Genomic DNA, 27,147 nt, shown 5'->3' on the forward strand with positions numbered 1-27,147 from the left:
ATACAATTTTTATGTTTTATGACACGGATCTTTCATCTGACTTGATCCTGTCAAAATATTATTTTTCATTTCAAGTCTAGATTGGGTCGACCCATCTATATCACATGAAGCCTACTTTTTAAATATTTGTAGTTACTTAACATACATAGCATATAGATTAAAAAGAGCTTCTATACAACAAAAAAAGAATATATCTAAGTTTAAATCTTAATAAAACCTAATGGATGAAATTTAAAAGTCTGACATAAATTCTAGATAAAAGGATTTACAACTTATTTGATTTGAAACAACTTATATTTGTGAGATTTTAGATGCAGCAAAAATTAACTAACAGCGTACAAAATTTTGGGAAAGAATTTTAAATAATCAAAATTGTATGTGGCAAAAGTGAATCTCACTTTTGGATCCGTAACCAAGAAAGTTATAAACTACTAAATTTGTAGTGAATTATGGATAAAAGGTTTAACAGAGAAAGATCAAAACAAAGATTTTGTAGCATACTCAACAGATTCTTCAAACCAAACCCTCCGTTAATAATACATAAGCACATGATATGGACAGACATTCGAGATTTGTGCAGATAGATTACATCAGAACGTGACACAAAGGTTAACAAGCAGAGAGACAAATTCAATGGCTCAAAAGCTCCTGAATCCACCAAATTCAAGTTTATCACCATTACACAATCTTCACTGGTTTTAGTGTTTACCAGAATTTGCATTGTTCATTGCCTGTCGGAGTTCGCTCAAGAAATCCCTTTGCAAACCACTAGTAACAGTTGGCTGGATTATCTGAAACAATTAACAATTATCAATACTCCATGAGAAAGGCGGATGGAATTTTTTGATCTTCGGGTTGGAGTTGAAGTATGAAAGGGTAGTGATAATGAACGATTGCAAGAACATATTCCATCATACCATATGAGGAAGAAATGCTTGGCCCCAGGCTGATGCACTCTTCTTTGTGTACAAAACTGGCCTTTCTAGTACACACAAGAAAAAATGTCAACCACATCAACACGGCAGTGGGACAAAAATGAAAGATTTCAGAAAATAAGTTACCAAATAATGAGAACAACTAAGTTTCTTCATAACAAGCACGTGTCCAACCTTGATAATCATAATATCTATTAAAGGATCGAAGCATGTTGAAAGTGATAATACCATAATGTGGAGCTAATATTTATATGACGAGACTGTAAAGATCTGTTACCGCCTCACAGGTTGGTACAAGGTAAATTCTAAAATACGGAATGTGAGCCTTAGGTAATTAGATGGAGCCCCACTAATAAATACTCGGTTGGCCAATTCCTAATGATGTATATTTCAAAACTTTGAATGCAGGAACCAGAACAAAAATTAGAAAGTACCATATATAATTTTCAAATGGATACAATCACATTGATCTATGATTCCATAAAAAAATAATTGCTCTTAAATTGAAATACAGCTATTGCCAAAAGAAGAGGTAAAAATATCACTTTCCCATGTTAGTTCTCAAAAATATACTTCGATTGCATTCTGTATTCTAAAGGAAACATAATGTACAGCTTCCCAAGATAAAAAAAGCTCATTTTTAGGCTTAGGCAAGCTATGCTTAACCTTTCACACCCATTTCTCCCCGCAGCTTCGGTGGCTACTGGATGGAAGAAATCAGAAGGAAAAACTATTCCTAGTCATTACAAGTAAAACGCATGACCATTGACATCAAAACTTCAACTTAAGCTGAGATAAAAATGTAAATTCTAATTCACAAAGCAGTGACTGATTATTTGACATTTACTGAAATTTCTGAGGCTCTCAAACGCACAGTGAAACTAAAAATTCTTGAAAGAATCTGAAATAATTACGAGATTTCCAAAATAGACCAACTCACTAAATCTCTGACTTGGCATAGCAATTAAAGAAACGTATTATCACTATACCTTATTCCAGAACACGTTGTTCAAACATCAAATTAACAAATTAAACAGAAAAGGAAATTGCTTGACTTCACTTTTGGTTGAAAACATATGCTAGATAGGAAAATTAGCCCTAACATATTTTCACATGAGAAGAATTAATGCACATGCATAAACATTTATGCCAATAAATATATTCAGCGTTCGTGAAATCACCGACTGAATCTTCAGGCAAATTGTTGTATGCACTCATAGCAGCTGTCCAACCTGCACCAAGAAGTTAAAGTTGAATTGTGAAATGATCAAACCTGGTACCCTTTTAGACACTTAAGAATGCAGCACCAAAATTGGCTCCAGAAGCAACTAAAAACAAAGGCAGTAGAGCTAATCCACAAGTTGCATGTGCCTAATTTTATTTCCAATCAACAACAGGTATATCTATTCATGCAAAAACATGGAAAACTCCTGACAACTTTGCTCTCTGGAAATAGAGTCCAACAATTAGTTGTACATACAATAACACCTCTATTAAATGTGGTTTAAAACATAATGCTGACCAGAACTCTATTTTCTGGTTCTCAAAATCACATAGATAAGATCAATAGACCTACAATAAGCAGTGGTGCATGTTATGCATATGGTATGAGATCCATGTGACAGATTAAATGAGGAAGTGTTTTTGATATGGTAAAGTCTTCAACAATTAAGCAAACCAAGGCTCATTTCCATGAATAGATGATGACACTGTAATTATTCCATCTCTCTACTTCGTCTTACTTTGAATGATAGCAGGAAATATTCAAAACACACGTAATTCCAGAAAACAATAATTGAAAGAAACATACGATTGTTCAAAAGCTGAAAAGCTTCACTGTTTGAGCATCCGTGTAAAGGAATTAGTCTCGAGCGATGACTTTCACCAGAACGTTTGTTAGCACCAGCATCTCCATGATCGACCGTAGAATTAGTTTTCGTAGAACTAATGTGGTTTCTCTCTCCATCATTAGCATATGTGCTTGCCCGTTCTAGTCGATCTGTAGAATCACATCATCAAAAGTTTCATGAAGAAAGACATCTGTAAAAGAATTGATCTATGCAATTCTAGTTGCATACCTTGAATTGATTCAGATGAACTATCCTTAAATTAGATAAACTACATCGTATTCTAATGCCCTATCACCCAATCAGTATCTCGGGTCAGAGTTATGAATTTAATTTTTTTAACCCACCCAGTGAACCCCTAACTCTACTGGAGTAGATGTTCCATGGAAACTATTCAACCCATCAGCAAAGTCAGTGCTGTTGGTGGAAATTAAATGGCGTATGTTCTTCCATAGTACAGTTGGCTTAAAAAATGGGTTGGCCTTTAGAATCCTCCCACCAATTGCACGACTATCGAATAATAAGCTGGTTCGCAATATATTTGCTAAGACGCAAAAGATCAAGTTTTTTTGCACTAACGTATTCCATAACTCTGGCTTTCGAGCTTGAATCAAAAAGAGGAAGGATGGTCAAGAAATAATCAAAGAAATTACCAAAAGATGAAACTTTCCAAGTATTGAACATATAAGAGTTACACGAATCAGATTGAGACACAGCTGTACTTGAGAAATACAATTAAGTAAAACGATCAGAACAAAAATTAAAAATATGCGTAAAACTACTATAAAACTACATAAGAAGAATGTGATAGCTTGAGACACGGAGTAAGACAGAAAATCCGTAATTAGGCCAAAAATTAAATGTAATCTACACTTCCATCGAACTACCTCCTCCGGACTTGCGTCGGCCGAGCAACCGATTCCTGCATGAAATCAATCCAGTAAATAAATCCCAACTTCTCCAAGACCGCCCAAAAAAACAAGAGAGCGAAAATAAACGCAAATAGGAGAGGTACAAGAATCCAACTAGTTCTTCGTACCGCTGATTAGGTGGGGCGTAGCGCTTGACGGTGGCAATATTAGCGGCGGCTGCCGAAGAATCAACGCTCGGGTTTTCCAGCATTCTCCGTCCAATTCTTCAAATTTACCGCCACCGCCGACAGCTCCGCCACCGGAAGTTGAAATCGTGGAGAAGAGGAGAAAAATGGGGGGTTTTCGATCTAATAATTTGATTGCAATTTCCAACCTGGCGCTTTTTAGGACCGTAAGTACTGAGTTCCTTCAACGATTCAATTTTCTTTTGGTTAAGATAATGAAGGCTATTTACGGCAAATTTACATTAAAATTTCGTAAAACCTTAAAATTTCAAAAAAAATATTTTGAATTTTTTTTAAAACAATAATTTGTTTTGAGTAGCCAAAAAAAAAAAAAATTTAATAGATTAATAGAGGAAAATAAGTATATTTTATTATTGTTGATCTCTGCTATTGCAATCTTGATCTTTTGCCTACCCGTGCTTGGCTTCAATGTTACTTTGTCCTGCCGAAATGTGCTCTAATTTTTGTTGTCTTAGAAATGTTGCTTCATGAAGATTGAAACAGCAACATTTTAGGGGGTTTTGTTCTTTCGAGTTCATTGTGTGTGGGTTTATTTTTCTTGAATTTTTAAACCATAATCTAATGCTTGGATTTGCACTGGTTAATGATATTTTTATTACAAATTTGCAATACCAAAAAACTACGATTCACCGAGCATTATTAAGAAGCCTAAGGAAGATAATTGCGCCAACAAGAAATGTCATTTCGCATTTGTTGATAATAGTAAGAAATTACAATGAATCTTAACTATGTATTCACGAACCTGGCACGTTATGTTTTAATGGGAGTATGTAACACGATACTGTGTGTGTGTGTGTGTGTGTATTTTTACAGTAATAATAAGTTAATAACAATAATAAAGGCTGCATAGATTGGGAACACCCAAGCAAATTTTTTTTAAAAAAAAAAAACAAAAGAACTAAACAAGAAGCATTAGAATCAAGGAAAAGAAGAGAGCCACAACCTAACAAGTAATATAACCCTACAATTTGTATTTTGATATTTCAAGTGCTAAACAAAAACCATAGCAAAAAATAACCAATCACCTCAGGTATATGAGAAGGGTAATTAAATTAATCATTACATTGTATTACAAGATATTTGAATAAATGCTATATGGCTCAAGATGCTTCATTCTTATCAATGGCATAGACAACAATATACATACATTCCGAACAAATGTACAAACCAATAGAAAATATCGCGGCGCAAGGGTCCCGATTTACAATCAGCACTTTCGAAGGACCAAAAATGCACAATACCTTGGTGCGTTGAAAGCACGCATACGTTTTGAGATGAGTCCGGGTTATTTCCATCAAATGGTTGGGAGGTAGCAGCAGTTCAAAGATAGAGAATTTGTGACACCATTTAGAAGAGCTCCTCTGAGTTGAACTTATTCCAGGACTCCTATTTTGGCTCATATTAAACTCAAATTAATGACACCCTCAAAGATGATGCACTCATAAATTGGCATAGAAATATTTCAAAAACAAAAGGTTTCATTTTTGTTGTCTCATGGCCTATAATATTTTCAGCCCTTCATGTATGTGACAATGTGATTGACAATTTTAATTACATATCAGTTCTCCAACAATCACCTTTCGCCTTTTCCGCCAAATTAGTCCAAATTGAAATTTCACACCGAAGTATTCAGTTTCGGATATTTAGACAAAATAATTAAATTTGATAACCATAAATGTGTAACTAAAGTAAAATTGACATTCGCATGCATTTTATATGCAAATTTACGCTAACATTTTAAAGAATGACATATGTAAATTTATTACAACTTCATAAAAGATTTTCGATTTTGACTCATCATAATTTTTCAAGGATCATTTACAGGGGAAAGATTAAATAGATTTGAGATAATGTTTGCATAACTAAAACTGATTATTGACACATAAAAGAACCGATTGACATATCACAGATGCCTATTGATAAAGCTTTGCTGAAACCATATTATTTCATATTTCACCATCCTTGAACTTAAGACTCGATCGCCGCACGTGCGCATAATGAAGAAGTAAAAAGAAAAACTTTTTAAAATAAGAATATTCAAATATTACCTTGAGCAGATCAAAAACCTTCTCTGCAATATACTTCTGTTGGAGAGTAGCGCCTTTTTGCTGCACCTTGTCAGGATGAATGCAAAGAGTAGCTTTCCGATATACTTTTTTGACAGAGGCACCCATGATCAAATCTGTCAATGAAACGGGCTGCCAGCCACATTCAGGCCAGAGCACCTACACATCCAGACAACAGTTCACGACTTTATAAGAGGCAGGATGAATATTTTTTTCTTAAAAAAATGAAATTTAAAACCCAGGTTCGATTTCAAAGTCAAGAAATACTCAGATATCTGTCAGAACCAAAGCGGAATTGAACTTCTGCTACTAGATAGTGTCAGATTCTGTACGTAAAGAAGAAATTTTGACGCACATATTGCAAAGTTGACAGGAGAGCACGTAAATTTCCTTCTTTCCCAGCAGCCCAACGTTTGATTTCAATATCTAGTGTTTCAGCAATCCTCTGTAAACAAGAAAGTCCCAGGTTATACAGATAACATTATGGTCACCATATGAACTGCATTCAGATAAATCGACTGAAGCATCTTCAACTTGAAATGAGATCTGAGCTAGCTTAGAGCCAAAACTAATGTACAGCCTGAGGTTAAACAAAGTTTATTTCGCCGTTCGTCATTTCAACAAAAACTGATTTTTAACATAACATCATAATAAAAGACAGCATTAAAAGAAACATTGTGCTATCAGAATGTAAAAGCGCCAAGGACAATGCGGCGCCATGTGCAGGATGAAGGTATGAAGTGATAAGTAATAGTTGGTGCATGGTTGATTAGAGATCACGTCCATCTTATGTACACAAACCAATGGAATTTCGATGAAAATACAAAATGTCATAAATAGCCAAAGTCATAACCACAAATCGCATTGACCATTCTCCAGGCACTTACATGTCTTTCTTCCTGATCCCTTTGAGCTTGAATGTCCCGCTTATTCTTCTCAGCCAATGCTTGGGTCTGGGAAAGTGTGGAACCCGGATAATAAAATTGCGATGAAACAACGCATGTAGAAGATCAAACAACAGGAACTGCTAAATACAACAGCAAAAAAATAAAATTGTCATATGATATGACAATCATACCGCTCTCTCCTGAGTGCGTTGTTCGCGCTCCCATCTAGCTCTTCGTCTTTCATCAGTTTCACCTTCGATCTCTTGGAATTCTCCAGATGATGGGGCAGCTTCGAGAGAAAAATCATTCGGAGACCAGCACGGAGACCAGCACAAGAAATCAACAACTACAGATGTTTCACGACATTTTGATGCTAAACATTATGCTAAAGTCAACATACCTCCAAAAATAGAAGATAGATCATCGATGATATTAGTAGTGGATGAAGCTCTCTTAATATTGGATGAGACGCCACTGGATGTCTTCTTTGTAGCTTCAGATGCTCCCTTGTACGGAAATTGCTGATCGAACATAGAATCCTGAACAAAACAGGACAAACTAATAACAGAAACCTTGATCATGTACAATAAAATCACATGAATTTAAGAGAAAACTGGTGTTAAATATCTCCCAGTATCAGCACAAGCACTTACGGTTGAATTTTCTCGTGCTCTTGGTGCACTGCTTGCTCGACCCATGCCAAAAAAGGAATCGAGATCATTATCATTCTTCCGTTGATTCGCTTTTGCAGCTGCGGCTGCCCTTTCTCGGGCATCCACAGCAGCTCTCTCCCGAGCCTCAGCTGAAGCCCTTTCAAAAGCAGCCCTTTCAGTTCGACGTTTAGCTTCGGCTTCAGCCTTTGCCGCAGCAGCTTTATTTGCTATTTCTTTTTCCCTAGCTTCTGCAGTAGCAGCTCTCTCCCTAGCTTCAGCAGCAGCCCTTTCAGCTCTCTCCCTAGCTTCAGCAGCAGCAGCCCTTTCTTTAGCTTCTACAGCGGTTGCCCTTTCCCGGGCTTCTGTAGCGGCCTTTTCTGCTCTCTCTTTAGCTTCTGCAGCAGCTCTTTCCCGGGCCTCAGCTTGTACCCTCTGAACTGCTGCTCTTTCAGTTTTAAGCCGAGCCTCAGAAGCTGCTCTTGCACGTGCCTCAGCTGCTGCTCGTTCACGTGCTTCCCTAGTAGCCCTTTCCACAGCTTGTCTTGCCTTCTCCCTTTCAATCTCCCTCTCCCTCTCAAGTCTCCTCTTTTCTCTCTCTTCATCTTCCTTTTGTTTCCTTTCATGGTCCACCCTCTCCTGGGTTTCCCTGAGTTCTCCATCCTGACAATCTTGTTCCTCTTTTTCCATCTGCACTGATTCCTTACTTTTTGCACCTTTCGCGTATTCTCTTTCACGTACTTCCTTAGCATATCGAAATTTAGCCTCGGCTTTATCCATAGCATCCTTCATAGCATCTGCAGATGCAGCAGCTGCAGAGAATGTATTTGCTTCATCATTGGAATGAAGATTGGTGCTTTCGTCAACACCGTATCTGGGGAAACCCTTTGCAAAATCCTCAAGTTCATCAAATTGTGAAACTGTTTCACCCTGGGCAGCAGAAGGAGTGAGCTTAGGACTTTGAGAATACTGAGGGTAACTTGGAGATGAAAAGAAATCACCATTCTTCTTGTTTGAACTTGAAGAAAAGTAACTTGTTTCTGATCTTGTAGCTTGTCGAGGTATAGGTGGAGGAGGTCGTGATGGAGGCGGAGCATTTGTCGGTTGCGTGAAAAGGGGGATCTCTGATACAGTTAACCATATTTCATCGGATTGCTGTCCCTGCCCTGATGATGAATAAGACATATCAAACTCTGTGCCTGTTTCATAATATACGGAAGATGAAGCAGTATGACCAAAAGATTTCTGGAAATCAGCTGAAGCATTTGGCACATCAAACAAGGGAGGTTCCTGGAAGTGGTCAAGAGGAACTTTCTTTTCCATCTTGCTTTCTGAATACCCAAAAGAAGTGTTTCCCTTCTGCCCTCTGGTTGTAACAGTTTGTGATTTTGTTGATCTCGGAGAACTGACATCCTTCCCTCCAATTTCTCTTTCGGTGGAATATGTGTGTAAAGAGTTTCCGAAATTATTGAGGGGATCTAAGTCATCAAATGCTTTACCACTACCGGATGTGACTTCAGCGCTTGTACTCCTAGAGTTTTCAAACTTAGTGGTTTCCTCCAGCGGATCTGTAAATAACCTGGATGATGAAGAACCTTTAGCTGAAGTTGATTCTAAAATGACAAATGGATCATCCGCTACATCAGGCCTTTGCTTTAAACCTGAATCTGGTACAGATCCCCAAGTAGACTCTGGTATCGGTCTGTTCACAGAATGGAACAGAAATGTTGGAAGTTCTTTTATTGAAGTGAATACTTAAAAAATGAAATGTATCTAATGATTCGCCAGTACGGAGTTGTTGTCTCCCCACTACAATTTCAAATGCAGATTTCAAAGACAAAACAAAATATCAACAGCCAAACAAAATTAGAGAACTTAGAAGTATTCACTCTTAGATTAAAAATAGTTGCAACTAAATGGTTAAGAAGAGTTGAATTTTAGGACCCAACAGCAACGAAATGAAGATGGATATTCAACTACAATCATTACATACAAACCTATCAACCTCGGACATACTAAACAAACAACAATTTAGCACACCATCAAATTAGTTTATTGCCAAAGCAGAAGTGATCTTATCAATAGAGAACCATTTTATCCCAGAATCACATCTCAAAATTCAGCCTCTTTAATTTCCTTCCTTCCAGCTCATATCACCATTTCAATGTCCACCAGAATCCAGATCCAAAACCCATAGGGCGGCAACCTGTTTTAATTTTCTCTATTTTTACCAACTGCTCTAGGATAGGAGCACATAGTATCATGGCTGAAATATGAACCAAATATCAGCACAAATCAACAGACTTGATACTCATCAATCTATCCACCAACTTACAATACTTATTTCCTATGGATATCTCTAGTGGAGATCTACACCACCATCAAATTACTATTAGAACATTGTAGAATAACAAGTTTATAGGACAATGCATAAAAACAAAGGTAAATTGATTAAGATTATAATTTAGTTATCTCAGAAAACTTGGGCACACATGCTAAATAAAGAAAAGGAAGGGGAGAGGCTATTTACTTCAATAAGCTCTAATTATAGACCTCAGACTCACTATAAGTAATAAGAATACATCTATCTTTGCATTGCCAGCAGTCAGGGAATCCAAATGTCAAACTTCTAAGTTGCTTAAGCCATTAGCACTCTCACTATAAATGAACAACTTCAACGTGGCAAAAATATTTCGAGGAGAGACCAAAAAAGATTTTCATCACTTGTTCATATATACTACTTGCATATGCTATAACTTTGGTAATGCAAGAAGTGTATTAGAACCAAGTATGAAGTATCATTAATCCCGTTACCAAAGATCTGTCAATCACTCTACATAATAAGTTACTAGTACCAATATATTTATATAAATGTCAATAGTCATGTCATAAACAAATGTTATACATTACAGCCTACTATCACATCAGAGAACATTGGATTAACTTCAAGTCTTCATCACAATTTTGTATTCATCTAATGACAAGCATTTAACTGCATTTCCCAAACTAACACTATCGATTCGAGATCAGCATATTAATAACTAGAAAACAAACTACTAAACCGTTCATCATTAGCAAGCACTACAAAATAAAATAGTACCTGTCGCCAGTAGCAGAACTGCTGCTCCCAAACCCATCTAACAAATCGTCAAAACTTTGTGAAGCTGAGGTTTTCTTGGCATAACTGCTTTTGTTGCTCTGCCCAACCTTTTCATTTCTCCTCAAGTTCCCCAATAGATCATCAAAATCAGTATGATCATTTTTGCTCTTATTTATACCCAAAGAGTCAGTACCAAACTTCGCCGTGGTAGATGCAGGTTTGCTCTTCAACCCTGGCAACCCATCAAATATGTCATCATCGTATACAGGCTTATCGTACACAGGCAACGACGATTTTTTACTGTTGCTCTTTTGCTCCGAAGATTTGAAAATTGAATCATGATCGAAATCACTCATAGCCGATTGCTTGTTGCTATTAGCATTTGACTTAAAGCTGGGAGAGTACTTGGAGGGGCCCCCAAAGACGTCGTCGAACAATGGATCGTCAAAGGATGATTGAGCGGCAGGACGGGAACGATCGGCCGAATCGGACCTCATAGGGTTTGATTTTCCTCGAGGCCCAAACCCGAAATCTCGAGCAAGCATATCCAGGTCATCCATTCGTCAAATCAAACCAACACTGCACCAGCAACGGTAGATCTAAGACAAATATAGCCTCAGCAAGCAACGCAACCGTAGATAATAGCCGGATCCAAAATTTCAAAGGAATAGGGAAAAAAATTAGTTCAGATAAGTCAATTTGAACTCGATTACACCCGCCCGATCACTAGAAATCAACGAAAATTCTACAACCTGGGACATGGATTATGCTATGAGAAAATGAATTCGAAATTGTACGCGTCCAAACAGAGCGTGCAGAGGAGAAATATGGAAACAGGTGACTGTTATTACATGAAATTTGGAAAGAGAGGAGACAAATTTCGATTAGGGTTTTCTAACTACATCCGTTCCCCGAGTTCTTCTCTGGGAAATCAAGGGAAAAGAGGGTGGATCATAAAGTATTTAAAAAAAAAGATTCATAAGTTAATTTATTTAAATGCCCTTATGTTTTAAGTGTAAATATATTTTTAAATTTGATTACATAGTCTACTCACGCTTGATCTATCTAAAGTCCAAAATCAACCAAAGCTTGGATCGACCAAACAATGGTCAACCATTATTTGGTCGACCATTGATTTGGTCAAAGACCAAAGCTTTGGTGGTCGACCAAAACAATGGTCGACTATTGTTGATGGTCGACCAATGGCTGACAAAAATCTGATAATATTAATGTTTATTACTTTTGTTTCTTCGACTCACTTGAAGAAGAAAAGTCGACCTACAAATCGTAGACCAAAATTTTGATCTGCCCAACATTTTACTTGAGTCGACCAAAATTTGATCTTGGTCGATCAAAATGTTGGGTTGACCAAAGCTTGGTCGACCAAGCTTTGGACTTGGTCGATCAAGAGCTTGGGCTCTTGGTCGACCAACTCTTGGTCTTGCTTGACCAAGCTTTGGACTTGGTCGACCCAAACAAGGCTTGGTCGACCAAGCTTTGGTCTACCCAAAATGAGTAGACCAAAAGCTCTTGGTCGATCCAAGCAAGCTTTGGACTTGATCGACCAAATTTTGGTATACTCATTTAATTTATGGTCTACCCAAAATGGGTAGACCAAAGCTTGGTCGACCAAGCCTTGCTTGGGTCGATCAAGAGCTTTGGTCTGTAGACCACAATTTTATGGTCTATCCATTTTGGGTAGACCATAATTGGTCGACCAAGAGCTTTGGTCTGTAGACCATAATTTTATGGTCTACCCATTTTGGGTAAATTATGGTCTACCCAAAATGGTAGACCAAAGCAAGCTTTTGGTCGACCAAGCTTTGGTCTACCCAAAATAAGTAGATCAAAGTTTGGTCGACCAAAATTTTTGTTTGGCAGCTTAGATTAATCCAGTGCTTGTTTTTGTATGGTGATTTTGGGTCGACCAGGTTATTTCTAGGTCGACCTTGTTGATATTTGAGTCGATCATGTTGATCTCTGGGTCGACCCACGTTGATTTTGGGTCGATCAAGGTTGCTTTTGGGTCGACCATTTTTCTAACATATGAATCCATATATTTGAAAAATAGGACCGATGATTACTTAATTTTGACGGATAATTACATAATTTTGACCAATGTTGCATGTTTTTAACATATGAATCACATAATTTCACAAGTATGTTCTATAATGTTACATGTTATGACATATGAGTCACAATTTCACAACTATGTACATGTGTTTTGACATATGAGCCACAATTTCACAATTATGTTATATGTTTTAACGTATGAATCACAATTTCATACCTATGTTACATATTTTAACATATGAATCACAATTTCACGATTATGTTATATGTTTTAACATACGAATCATAATTTCACAATTATGTTATATGTTTTAATATATGAATCACAATTTCACAACTATGCTACATGTTTTAACATATGAATCACAATTTCACAACCAACTATGTTACATGTTGTTTTAACATATTAATCACAATTTCACAATTATGTTACATGTTTGAATATATAAATCACAATTACATAATCACAAGTATGTTCTATAATATTATATATTTTAACTTATTATGTTACATGTTTTGACATATAAATCACATAATTTCACATGTATGTTTTATAATGTTACATGTTTTAACATACCATGTTACATGTTTTGACATATGAATCACAATTTCACAAGTATGTTACATGTTTTAACATATGAATCACAATTTCACAATTATGTTACATCTTTGAATATATAAATCACAATTACATGATCAAAAGTATGTTCTATAATGTTATATGTTTTAACTTATTATGTTATGGTTTTGACATATAAATCACATAATTTCACATGTATGTTTTATAATGTTACATGTTTTAACATACATGATTACATGTTTGCACAGTATGAATCACAATTTTCACAAGTATGATTACATGTTTTAACATACGAATCACAATTTCACAATTATGTTACATCTTTGAATATATAAATCACAATTACATAATCACAAGTATGTTCTATAATGTTATATGTTTTAACTTATTATGTTACATGTTTTGACATATAAATCACAATTTCACAACTATGTTACATGTTTTAACATATGAATCACAATTTCAATTGAATTACATGTTTTAACATAAAAATCACAATTATATTTTTTAATATATGGATCATAATTTCACAACTATATTACATGTTTTAACATATGAATCACAATTTCATTACATAATATTACATGATTTAACATATGAAATACATATTTAACTTGGGTCGACAAAGTAACATTTATGTATCAACTTGGGTCGACCCAAAGTTTCAGCCTTTAGAGTAGACCCAAAATTCCAGTCCTTTGGTCGACCCAAAATTTTATTGGTCAACCAAGAAGAATTCTTGGTCGACCCAAAATTTTGTTGGTCGACCAAGAAGAAATTTCTTCTTGGTGGACACCAACAAAATATTGGTCCACCAAAATGTTGGTCCACCAAGAAGAAATTTCTTCTTGGTCGACCAACACCAAGATGAAATTTCTTCTTGGTCGACCAAGAAATGTCTTCTTGGTCGACTAACTTAATTTTGATCGATCAATTTTTTTGTGAATTTTAATTGGAGAATACGTGTGTCGACTGAAAAGAAAAAGAAGAGGACAATTAATTGATTAAGTTAAAAGTTTAATTACGGTTAATATAATAATCAGGAGTCAACTCCTTGTTTCTTAAAAAAAAAGTCAGAGTCTTTATTTTTTAAATACTTTCTGTCTCACTCCTATTTTTTAAATTGGCCCTTCTCTCTTCTCCATGATGGATTCCAACTTTATTTTTATTTTCCTCGTTTAAATTTACAGTGTGTTTGGTCATCAGCATTATCGATTTGGAATTTGAATTGGATTTAGAATTGGATTCGAAAATTGGAGTATTGTTTAAAATTTAAAAAAAAATATTTACAAATTTATTTCTTGTCTGGAGAAAAAAGGATTCGAATTTGAAATTGTAAAATTTTACTAAACTACCCTTAGAAATCATATAAACAAAAATAACTAAGAGAAGTATAAAAATTAATAATTCTTCTATATTATTTGTGTTTGTAAATTCAAAAATTAATTATTATTTATTAATCATAGTGCACATAAAATAATAATTAAAAAATCATCAAACAACTTCAAACTTTAACATAAAATTAATTATTAAACGTAAAAAGAGACTTTGGTAATTACTATAATTTTTATTATATTAATCAGTAAATAACACACGAAATTTATAAAATTTAAACGAAATCTTTCAACTTCAAAAAAAATTTAAAAGGAAAAAAAAAGTTTAACTATGTAGGAAATTTTTGGTGGAGAAAGTTGACTATGAGAATTATTTGTTGATGAGAATGATATGTTGGATAAAAAAGTAATTGTATGTTTTTAAAATCCAAATCCCAACAAATCTTATCAAATTTGATAGGATTTGGATATAATCATTGAAATCCCATGAAATTTTAAACAAATCCGAATACTTTTTTTGAATCACTTTGCCAAACAGTAAAAATAGGATTTTGAAATCCAAATCCCATGAAATCCTCTCAAATCCTGGTTGCCAAACACACTGTTAATATTTCATTAGATCGGCCACTTATCTCACACTAGTGTACCGACGTACGCGTTGCGTGTTTGTATAATATTTTTTTATAATTCGTTTGATTTATATTTAAATGAGGATCAAAATATAATTATAAGAAATAATGATGGACTACACTGTAATTTTGATATATAAATTAAAAAAATAAATTGAAATATAAAAGAATAAAAAACCTCAGTAAAAATTGAACATATAACATAAACCCCATAAAACACTAACTCTATCCGCTGAACTCCATATAACTTGTATTAAAATTCTAACATTTTATTAATATATATAATTATTAAAACAAACCATGACACCAAAGTTAATTACTCTAAGTGTCTCAAACTTAATAAAATAGTACAGATTTGCTAACAAAACCCATAATTTTCTTAAGAGTTTTTTAATTATTATGTGAATGATATGATTGCCTTTTCTTATCAAACTATAAATTTGATATCAATGTGATAATAATAATTTGATATTGATTAAATTAGATGATCATTGTCTTAATAATGTGAAATTGACCCGATAGACGATATCAATTTCGAAGTGAGCTTGACTTGAAACCATCAATAGAGTATAAGAAAAGGGTCGAGAGGTTTTCCTGATGATGCTCAAACCAGAGACCAAATATATTTAAGAAGACAGCTGAGAGCACTGCCAAAATATCAATATAAATGAGTACTGAAATTCTCAAACTTAATATTTATAGAAAAAATGAGACCACACATACATGAAATAAGGAGTAGGGGACCACGCGTTTAGGGATCACTAGGCAAAGCCTTAGATAATTGACATGCCCTCTCTAAGCCAGTAGCGAGCCAACTTGGGGCGAGGCCATAGCTAAGAGCTCGGTCGCCATGAGAGATTTCTCAACTTTTAGATTCTTTCACACTGATTTTACTTTAAAAAATTAAATTTTAAAAAGAAGACTAGCAAAAATATGTTAATGAATATAAAATGGTTAGATGTGGGAAAAATATCATTAACTTCATCTCATAAATAGAATTAGAACAGTATTTCGAATCGTAGATGTATTATTAATTATGATCGATATCATATTATGCATGTTCAAGATAATTAAATATTAATAATGATGATAAAAAAAACTTGTGCAAATTCCTGATTCGACATTTTAAATCCACACCTCGTTTTAACCCATATCAAGTCCATAAATTTGTTCAATATTTTATAGTTGAACCATGATACAAAGTCTAAGCTATGATATATCAATTAGTAGATAATATGTGATAAAAAAAGAATTTCCTAAATTTCATAATTAAAAAAACTATATTAGAGTACTTGACTAGACCACAACTTGTACTAAATTTTATTTTTATAATAATATATAGACAAAAATTTGTGTGAGACTGTCTCACGGATCGTATTTTGTGAGACATATATCTTATTTGGGTTATCCATGAAAAAATATTACTTTTATGCTAAGAGTATTACTTTTTATTGTGAATATCGGTAGAGTTGATTCGTCTCACAGATAAAGATTCGTGAGATCGTCTCACAAGAGACGTACTCTAATATCTGGAGCACCTGTTGATGTTAATTAAACGAGATCAACTTCTACTAGGGCCACAAATGCAAAACGTGACATTTTTTTCGAGCTAAGTTTTGTTTAATATTAAATACATTACATATTAATTACCCCCTATTTTAGTGCTATATTTTGATCCCTCAAACTTTTTTATCCTCTAACCTAATATTTCCGTTGAATATTTGGTAAATTGTATAGATTTTTTTGTTAAAAAAATGAATGAACAACCCACAATATATCTTAAAAATAAGAATTATTTAGTCACCTAATCAACTTTTAGGCGGGTTATTTGCATAATTAATTGATTGATTTATCATTTTTTATTAAGTAAAGGTGCTCCGCAACAACATAAAATGTTCAAAAACAATAAAAAATAAAAGAACAGGAGGAATAGTAATTTATACTTGAGCTTTATCATACTTATAACATAAATAAACAAACACAAAAATTCTTATTAAACTGTCTCACTGATTAATTTTATGAAACAGATATTCGACTCGACCCGATTCATAAAAAAATATTAGTTTTATGATAAAAATATTACTTCTTATGATACGTTATAGATCAGATTGACTCATCGTACAGATATAGATCGGTAACCAACTCACAAATAAAAAACTCGGTAGAACAACTTATTATCTAAAAATAAAATCACAATTTATTAGTATGTTGAAATGTAACTTCATAAGTTAAGTTTGGAAACAAGATTCATTAAACATGTGTACTGGCAATATGGTTAGTTTCTCCTCTATTCTCCAATTATACACTAACAGCATTGCCTTTAATTGAAGTCAAATTAAATATAACTTTATATACTTTAGATTGCTTAACCAACTACCCCCACTAAACCAAATTATTGAACCACTCTTCCAAGGACATCTTAGCAATAATTTTGTTTAATTTTTTAACCTTTTAAAATATATTTGAATACTCAAATATACTTGAAAATATCATTATCGTGCAATATTTTAAGAATTTTAAAAATTACCCTCTCTTTTTTTTAGTCAAATGATGTCAGTATGCACATATTTAATTTATTGACAATGGATTCACGCTTATGTGACCATCCACCACGATGAAGCCATCCATGCCTACTCCTACTAAACATTTTTTCCAACAAAGAATCAATCAATTATCATCAATCAATTTTTTTTTGGTGTGCGACAAGGGGTGATTGATTTTTAATCATTCACTTATCATGTGTTCGGTGTGCATGATTAAGATTGTGATAGGCTCGTTCAGTCCGCACCCAGCCCGCATTGTATGCATTATTATCCTCTTGTTGGTGATTATATAATCATTTGGGAGAGAATGGATGATGTTTGATTATTATTGATCATATTTTTATTATTATATTATTTTTAACCATAATATTATAATTGTTATTAACTATTATTTAATATTCAAATTTATATTAATATTTTAATTATCACAATAAATGTATATTTATGTTATTATGATTTTTTAGTTTTTTTCGAAAATTGTAATTAATGAAAATTTAATAACTAATATAATATTTTAATTTTATTTATAATTTTTAAATTAATTAATTCTAAAAATTTTATTTATTTATTCAACCATTTTACGAATATATTACTAATTAATATATGATGAGGACATTTTAGTAAATAATTAACAAAAATAATCAAACAATTTAAAATCATGTCAAACATCATATAATTTATCATAATGTATTGTTTATCCTTACTTTTTATTTATATATCATTTACTTATCTTATCACACAAACCAAACGGTGCCTTACTATATTATAATACTAGTATTTAACTCCGTGCGATGTACGGGATGATATTATTAAAAAGTTAATTATTATAAAAAATAATAGATATTTAAATTGTAAAAAAATAATATAATTATAAAAAAAAATAAAAATTAGAAACTATTTTTCGTTAATTTTGAAAAAATTTCTTAAATATAAATGTATGTCGATTAATTGTGTTACCCTAAGGCAATGACATGGTTCTTATCGTTTTTAAAATATTAATGTCGACCACCAACTTAAATACATATTTAATTCTTTAATTTCTGAGAAACTATATATATTATTATTTTTTAACATGTGATAAATAAATATTTTTAAATCAAATTTAATAAAACTAATGAAAAATACCTTTTTCAAATCATATCACAAATTAAATTGATTGATATAATCAATGCAAAAGTTTTAATGTAGTTTATGTTTTTAATAGAGTTTAGTTTCATTTTGAATAAAAATAATAATAAAAGACATATAATGCATAAATTATATTTGAATTAATATAAAAATGAATTAAATTCAAATTTGAACTAAATTAATTGATATAATCAATGCAAACAATAAATGAAATTATCATTTGTTGCAGTACACATATTTCAATATTCATGATATATCTTTCTTGTTTTAGAAATAACATTTTGGCGGGAAATTACTATTTTTGGCAAAAACCCTGCACACACACATATAGATGTGAAACCCGAGAAAAATTATATTTTATAAATTTAATGGATGCCTAATTTTTTTTTACTATTTTTTCATTAAATTTAATAATTAAAAAGTAAAATAAAAATAGATAACTCCAAAACTTCTTACCTTCTCTTCCAACTATTCCAAATTCTAATTATCATTAGCACAATATATTAATCCAGAAGAAAAAACTCTAAATAAATTTAAATTTACAAAAATATGAACTTGGCATATGCTCTATGCACTAGCTGTATTTTAACATGTAGCCCCTTTTAGATCACAATTTAGTATCCCACATTTACTTTGGCATGAATAATATTTTACCGGTAGCGTAGTTCAAGGAAGTGGAAATCCTAGCTTGATGCTCGACGAGTGCGTACTTGGATGAGGCGGGCAACCGCCCCTGCGGTCCGACCGAGTAAAGTAGAAGCGTGGTGGGCTTGTCGGAGATCACTTGAAAAGCCATGTAAAATTTGATTTTGCACCCCTTAAATCGACGAGTTTGAGGATTGTCCCCAAGATGTAGATTACCCCCAAGACAGTACTTTTTCATATTAAGTGTGATATCGGCTCTGACCCAACCAACCCGAGCCCACCATTTGCCCGTCGGGTGAGAATCCCATCACGACGTATGAGTTTGGATTCGGTGCCGATAGCACAAAGCTCCATACGTTTGACGATGCATGCACATACTGAAATGTACCCGAATACACGTTAGACAATTGATGAAATTTCAATGCCAGCAAACGGAGATGGCTACGATTCGTGAAATTTCACCCATGACAGATCCAAATTTTGTTCAAATCGAGAAAATTTATGGCTACGCAACTATTTACTAACACTAAATTTTGTCTTTGTAAATTCGATAAGGTAGGAAAATGAAGAAGTTGAATAGCGTAACGTGACTTTACACAACGATTGGACTCTCCAATATCCTGTCATTTGAAGTTTTGTAATCCCAAATTCCAGGCCAATACATATATCGCCTCTCTTCATGTACACAGTCACAAACCATATCAATTCTTGTTTTTGTATAATAATAGTGGCAGCAAGGGCTACAAAACGTGCGTTGACCTACCTAACAATTATTAACAGTAGATTTAGAAGAACAAAAGTTATTTCCTCGACAGCACTTCCAAAACCATTCAAGGACTTACCCTAAATAAGTTTACAAAAACTAAAAATCAATTCTACGCTACTGAATGCAATTGGTTGCTACAAAAGCTAGTTCCTTGGAGAACTGAAGCAACTGGAAGAAAAAAAAGGGAGAAAACAAGAGGCTAACAACTGAACTAAAAATAATGAAGAAACGACTTTAATGAAAATTTCAACTGGACTTGAGTGGACCTTAGCCAACTTATTTGCAGTAGATATATTTCAGAGGCCAAACTCGAAAGAGGCAGAATTATCGTACTTGAAGCAAGCTAACAAGGACCTCGAGATTAATTTGGTAGGGTAGTTAGAGGAAGAATGGTGTTAGCCAGATCTTCATTCAGCTTTACAGGAAGTGGCGGCATCTGCTTCATTACTTCTGGCATGTCACTACAGCTGTAATACACAATTCATACAAGGTTTTTTAGAATATTATGGATTCAATACTAACAACGATCTTAGCAGTTACATTGAATGTGTATGTCAAAAGCATGTATAAGAGAAGCCGCATTCTTCTGAATTATTCTGGCAGGATTTAAAAAATACAGATGATAGATTGGAATCAAGAACAAATCACTACCAAAGACAAATAAATACAAGGAGAAATCAAATGATGGTTATTTATCAAGGCAGTGCATTCAAGATTCATTAAATAAAAAAGAGTATACAAAGAATACGGCAAAAAGATGCAGTTGATAATGAGGAAAATAGGCAGTAAACATCAGAAAAGTCCATATATGCATGCAATTCTGTGCAAATGATCCCGCATAATTCAAAATGAATGAAAAGCTAAATCGACATATAGGTAGGAAGTCCAGGACGTACTCATTTAAGATAGAAAGGATATTATTTCGAGCTTGACAGAAGAGATTGATGTTGTCATGAAACTGCATGCAGAAAAGAACAAAAAAAATGTCAAACACCATTAATCATATCTAGGGATGAAGCATAGTTCCATGCTGTCCAATGGAAAACCTAAGACAATGGCTGAGGAATGCCTACAGCTAAATTTTAACTGAAACCAGAAATCAGTAACATATAGAACTAACATGGAAAATTTCGACAAATTCATGATTATTATTACAGCATAATCTCTGCAATATATTTAGTCGGGCATTTAAAAAACATCCTTACTCGATTTCCTGTTATTGGATCTGTTCCGACAAAAATTTACCAAAATTAAGCCTTCCAAGACACCACAACAGTCTTGCAAAGCAGGAAACGTTTACTATTTATTAAGAACCTATTTGCAAACACTTAAACGAAGGGCTTCTTTACTCAAAAGCAAAAAATACTTGTGTTTGGTCTGCAAACAGCTCATATGGTAGCTCTTACTTTATAGTATTTTAAAAAACTAGCTCCGGAGACAGAAGCTGCCTCCTCCATGCTTTTCCAACTCATATCTATGTTTCAGCAGTTTTTAAGCACACTCTACTAGGAACAAAAACCACTTGAACATTTTGATTTATTCATAAGTTCTTCTAATACAGAAGCCCTAACAAATAGGCCCCAATAGTAAAAAGATTTTTTGGCCATTTGGAATCCACCATGTGATAGCATTCAACAACATAACATTGGGTATTGCAACATCTAAGGATCCAGCATCATAATATTCCATAACCAAATAAACCAAGTAAATTGCCATGGTGAGTTTAACCTTCCATTAGTATGCACAGTTGTTTACAGCTAAAATCACTATTAGTGAAAGAAATGCTGTTCTCATTGTGGATATCATTCATCAAAATACACATGAAACTATCAAATCGTTACCAACTTTTAGACCCTTGCATTTAAAAAAATAAGTATATGAAGCTTCAAGTACCTTGAAAGCAGCAAAGTTGGAAGAAATTTGATCCAAGGCCCTGAGCATTTTGCTCAAGAAGTTGTCCAGTGGTACCGCCAATCACTGAAAACACAAATTTGAAGTTCTAAAAAGAAAAAATAAAACAACAAACCCTCTAGATGATATAAATAAACTGTCATTTGATCAATCAGCTCTATAGAAAAGCGCATACTTCAGTAGTTTCAACAGTCTACTTCATCATAATGGTATCTTAAGTGATTATAATCATCTAAAAACTATCCGATGAACTATCAGGAAATTCTAGCAACAGAGATGAGTTGGAATTGAACTGTAATTGAGGATATGAAGTACAATGAGATCCACTTGGCGTTTGAAATTTCATTTTAGAGAGACTCATTTTTTTCTCTGAACACGAGATTGTATATTTGATGCCAGTTGGATTATGAGAGTTGAGATGTCACAAGCAATATCCATATACACCATAACACTTTGAAGATACAGTTTTTATAGTTACCCTTTTCCATCAAGTCATAATACAAAAAAGGTAATTATCCAGCAGATGTCATTACTTATGTTGATTTATATGCATCATCTTCCATGTGCAGTATAGCTGCAAACTATTATAAACTGAGAGAATGCGAGCACTGAGACACATGATTTCAGGCAGACAACAAAATAGAAATTGGCGAAGGATGCATTAACATATAAGGCTCCATGGAGAAAAAGGCAATAAGCATGACACATGATTTCAGGCAGATAGCCAGACAAAATAGAAATTGGCGGAGAATGCATTATCATATAAGGCTCCACAGAGAAAAAGGCAATAAGCATGTGGCACAAAAAAATTCACTTTCTTTCTAGAGTGAAAGGCAAGAGTATGAACTGACTCTTGTATGAGATTCCATCATCGCTGTCCATCGACATCATTGAAGAAACATACGGAGGATCATTGGAGCGATTTGGAACTTGAGAAGATTTTGGCAACGAATCTGTAGTCTTTTCCTGAGAAAAATGATTTGGATAGGATATAAAATGAGGTGAATATAATTCTTTTGAATTCTAGGCATATCAATTTCTTAAAACCGGTATATATGTCTAAAATATAGTATTTTTATTCCACGTAAAACAGGGGAAATGAAAATGAACAACAAAACAACACCGTACTTTTTCAAAACTAATTATTTGCACCTCTCTTATTTGATAGTTCAACCTGAGAAGTAGAACACAGACACCATTAAACCATTTATAATCTGTTTTTCAAACTTTTATAAATGAGGAAACCTTCTAACTAGGATACCATAATTCTAAGACCAGTGCAAATAATGTTATTCATTATGATAGATGCTAATGTCCAATGAAAATAATCATAAAATTTTGTAATTATTCGGAGGGATACACATAAAACTCGTATGATTTAGTAAATAGGAAATGAACATGTCCATAACAATCATTTACAGTCAAGCCAAACAGTGCTATGGGAAAGTAATCACAATTCGAAATGAAATTATCATGAAAACTTTCCATTAGAGAAACAACTCTTGGTGGTAGATGCATAAAGTGATTCCTGCCTGGGATTATCATTTGCTCTGCTCAATCTTTTCATGCGAGAATTACGATGAGAGTCATACTAATTTTCAATCCCATTCTTAGATGAAAAATGTATTATGAAGATGTTGAACAGAGAGGCAATCATTTATTGTGTAGTTAAATAGACAGGTGATGAAAAAGGACAGCATGAAACAACGAATATACCTTTTTGTCTTTATTTTTCTTTGAAGAATTTTGATCATCTTTCCTTCTCTTTCCGTTTTCCTTTTTCTGCCAAACATTGAAACATTGACATCAGTATTTCCGGAAATAGCTGAAAACAAATATCAGTTTGTCACGACTATCCCTTTTGCTCACGCTCTTCTTCCCACAGTCCACCACTAATCATAATCGAAACAAATCCAAATAGATTTTTTAATTCTACAACAGATCGAATACATCTCATCAAACACAGTTGGGATTTAGTATTATAATTCACCCACTTATACAAGGGGGAAAATGGACAATTAAGCATGCAGGCTCTTCAGATTTAAGATTTCAAACTAGTTTTGTTCTCCTGGGGGTTAAATCGATCTTTGACACCTCTAATCGAATTTCAGGATTTTATAACCCTCCCAAACATTCAAGGAAATGTGTTATTAACCATCTTAACAATCAAACTACATAGAAAACTTAGAGTCAGATGGTGCAACTTCTTAACACAACCGCAACTCTGCTGCACCCCACAGAATATATCTTATGCAACAAACTGCATCAAATTTTATCACCATGTGCAAGTGCAGCCTCATAATTGAACAAAATATACCAATAAAAACGTCTAGTGAATTAATGAGAGAAAATATGGAACTACTTTTTTTGGTCCATTCACCCATACTATGATAGGTTCTAGAATAATGCACCAAGACACTTTAAAATTAACTGTTAGTATAATAAAGAGACAGGAGCATCAGACTCATCTTTGTATGATTTCTTGCATGGATAGTGATCTTTTGAATAAAATATACAACAATTGAACTTCTTAGATTCAAGAAATCTTGTCTGTGACACCATATCCTACAAGGGCTTACTCTATTTTTTCTTCTCTCTAGGGATAAATATGAAGTGAAAAGATTTAGCTAGCCAGCATGGCTCAAGACTAATAATAAATTTTGATTTATATGATGTCTTGAAAACCAACTCGGCAGAAAAAGAATCCTACTATGCCGAACTTTTAGTGTCAGATAATCTGATTGTGGAATATCACAATAACAGATCAAAAGAAGCAAATTAAAAGAACCAAAAAAATGGGAAAAAGAGCTCACGTTCATCCATCTGCAACGTAACGCAACATCGCGAACTGTCTTCTCTTGTAATGCCTGGGCAATTTTAGCATATCGAACTAATATGGTTTCTGAGGCATATCTGGAAAAGAGCGATGATAGAAATGACATTAACATCGAGCCAATGCAACAAAAGATATTGTGACCAAGATATTACTGCTGGTCACAGGTAGGCAAGCGCATTTTCTGCCATTTCAATCGTCATATGGTAGCTTTTCCAACCAAACGAAGTCAAATTTGCACTTGCATCCATTTCTAATCTAAATTTTATGGGTTTATGGATGAATCAAATAATGGATTAGGCGGCTCTGAGTTAGTGCTGAAATTGACTTGGTCACTTGGACCAAACGGATAGTATAAAAAAAACTGTGCTCAGAGTACAGTCCTGAATACATAGAGGTTACAAAACGTTGGAACCCAAGCCAGTGGAAGATCAACATCTGAGCAATGAAATTAAATAATTGATTGAAGTGGATGATATCTCTTTAGCCCACACACACACATCCGATAAGAACCCAATGCATGGTCAATATTTCATTACAATAATTTCCATAACCGGACGAACACCGAAATTGAAGGAAATTTGAGCCGTAGCGTAAAAAACGCATCCAAACAATCCCGTAATCATGTTGAGAAACAAACAGCAATCAAAACATACAGAGGTATGAGAGACATAATAGCCACGGAGAAATAAAGAATCAGGAAGAACCTAACTTCACAAGTAAATCTTCGAGGGTAGACTGTTCTTCGGGGGTCCAATCGAGAGATATGCCAGGATTGTGGCGGAGGGTGGCCCGAGCTGGTCCCGCCGCAGAGTTCTCCGCCACCGAAAGACCTCCGCCGTTACTCTTGACGGCATCACCATTTGCATTCTCCTTACCTCCACCGCTGCAATTCCCGTTGTTGATATTCCCATTATTATGGTCACTCTGACCCCCTGAAGGGCTAGCACTAGCGGCCATGAAAATTCCAAATCAACAACCAAGAAATCAGAATTTCGATTCGATTCAAATCAATTATGTTCCCAAATCGGATTCGATAACGATTATTCTGGTACGCGCGAGAAACGTGAATAGATGAGATTATCTGGATTAACAAATAACATACAAATATTCGGGGACCGAATGAAGATATTATCTGATGGAACTGGTGTAAAAGCTTTAAATTTCGTTAAGGTCCTTATATTTCGAAATCGACTTCAATTTCTCCCCGAATTTTCAACTATTTTTCATTTAACACCTTTTGCTTCAGATATTTTTTTTGTCATACTAATTAAATTGGTCATATTTACATGTATTATAATAAAGGAACGAAAAAATGTATTTTTCTGGATTTTATGTATGTAGATTTTCTAGTCTAATCAATTGTTTTAGAAAATTTAATTATTAAATCTGATTCAAAATAAAATATATTATCCTTTTTTATAAATTCAAAATTACAGATAAATATTTTGATATTAAGAATTTGAAATAGTGATAAACTTGGATACGATAATTAACTCGATTATAAATTTAATAAAATGCAGTTGAATGATAATTTTTATTAAATGGTAAAGTAAGGGGTATTTTGGTCTATTTGCTTAAAGAACTACTAAAAAAATTAATGTTTATGTTAAAATATAAAATAACAGTTTAGATGATGTAAATGAATTGTTATACATACTATAACAAATAAAGCTAAATTTAATGTGTGTTAACAACTTAAATCATTTTTCAATCGGACTGAGTAATTTAAGCTACTAGAAACAAGTTCGAAGTGCGAAATCTGTTCAAATTAATGAGTATGATATAAAATCAACAACTCATTTTCATCAACAGACTTATCAGACAGATGATAGTCTTAACAACACAAGTAAATAATAGTCAATAAAGAGACAAGAAGTTGTTTATGGAAGTTTGAAGACTAAGCTTCTATATCTTCTTCCCTTCTTTTGCTTACAGAAGTATTCCAATAGAAACTTTGATCAGTAGACAACTAGTTTAAACCCACTTCAGCTTGGTTCCACAACCCTAAAGAGCTAAAACTCCTAGCACTCTTTTATTCAACTTGATCTATTCAGAAACAATGTTTTTGACTGTTACAAATGATTTTTACAATACAACACT

The 27,147-nt window shown here is 33.6% G+C and overlaps 2 protein-coding genes and 1 pseudogene across 2 annotated transcripts; all 3 read right to left on the reverse strand.

Annotated features, from left to right (window-relative positions):
- Positions 1-409: 409 nt before the first annotated feature.
- Positions 410-4,079, reverse strand: LOC142553421 (uncharacterized). Its single transcript, XM_075663654.1, has 6 exons — positions 3,822-4,079; positions 3,670-3,704; positions 2,746-2,934; positions 2,117-2,167; positions 918-982; positions 410-791 (listed from the first exon to the last, which is right to left on the reverse strand). The coding sequence occupies exons 1-6, from the start codon at positions 3,902-3,904 to the stop codon at positions 699-701; spliced, it is 516 nt and encodes a 171-aa protein (XP_075519769.1). The 5' UTR covers positions 3,905-4,079; the 3' UTR covers positions 410-698.
- An 853-nt stretch (positions 4,080-4,932) lies between these two features.
- Positions 4,933-11,528, reverse strand: LOC142553422 (auxilin-related protein 2-like). The gene is made up of 8 exons (XM_075663655.1): positions 10,603-11,528; positions 7,506-9,204; positions 7,253-7,391; positions 7,044-7,141; positions 6,853-6,918; positions 6,321-6,410; positions 5,948-6,124; positions 4,933-5,285 (listed from the first exon to the last, which is right to left on the reverse strand). Exons 1-8 carry the CDS (start codon positions 11,160-11,162, stop codon positions 5,247-5,249), a joined length of 2,868 nt encoding a protein of 955 aa, XP_075519770.1. The 5' UTR covers positions 11,163-11,528; the 3' UTR covers positions 4,933-5,246.
- Positions 11,529-20,295: 8,767 nt separating this feature from the next.
- On the reverse strand, positions 20,296-26,163 carry LOC142553424 (uncharacterized; annotated as a pseudogene).
- Between the last annotated feature and the right edge of the window lie 984 nt (positions 26,164-27,147).

This window comes from Primulina tabacum, chromosome 8, assembly GCF_025594145.1.
Source record: "Primulina tabacum isolate GXHZ01 chromosome 8, ASM2559414v2, whole genome shotgun sequence".
Classification (NCBI taxonomy): domain Eukaryota; kingdom Viridiplantae; phylum Streptophyta; class Magnoliopsida; order Lamiales; family Gesneriaceae; genus Primulina; species Primulina tabacum.

Bases quoted from the DNA above. Each gene is read 5' to 3' on its own strand.
- LOC142553421 (XM_075663654.1), bottom strand. From the start codon at position 3,904: ATGCTGGAAAACCCGAGCGTTGATTCTTCGGCAGCCGCCGCTAATATT. The intron at 2,168-2,745 runs GTATGTTTCTTT...TTCTTGGTGCAG, and splicing joins TTTTCAGCTTTTGAACAATC to GTTGGACAGCTGCTATGAGT. The intron at 792-917 runs GTATGATGGAAT...TAATTGTTTCAG, and splicing joins AAGCATTTCTTCCTCATATG to ATAATCCAGCCAACTGTTAC.
- LOC142553422 (XM_075663655.1), bottom strand. From the start codon at position 11,162: ATGGATGACCTGGATATGCTTGCTCGAGATTTCGGGTTTGGGCCTCGA. The intron at 9,205-10,602 runs GTACTATTTTAT...TTCTGTGAACAG, and splicing joins AGTTCTGCTACTGGCGACAG to ACCGATACCAGAGTCTACTT. The intron at 7,142-7,252 runs GTATGTTGACTT...TTTCTCTCGAAG, and splicing joins TCTATCTTCTATTTTTGGAG to CTGCCCCATCATCTGGAGAA.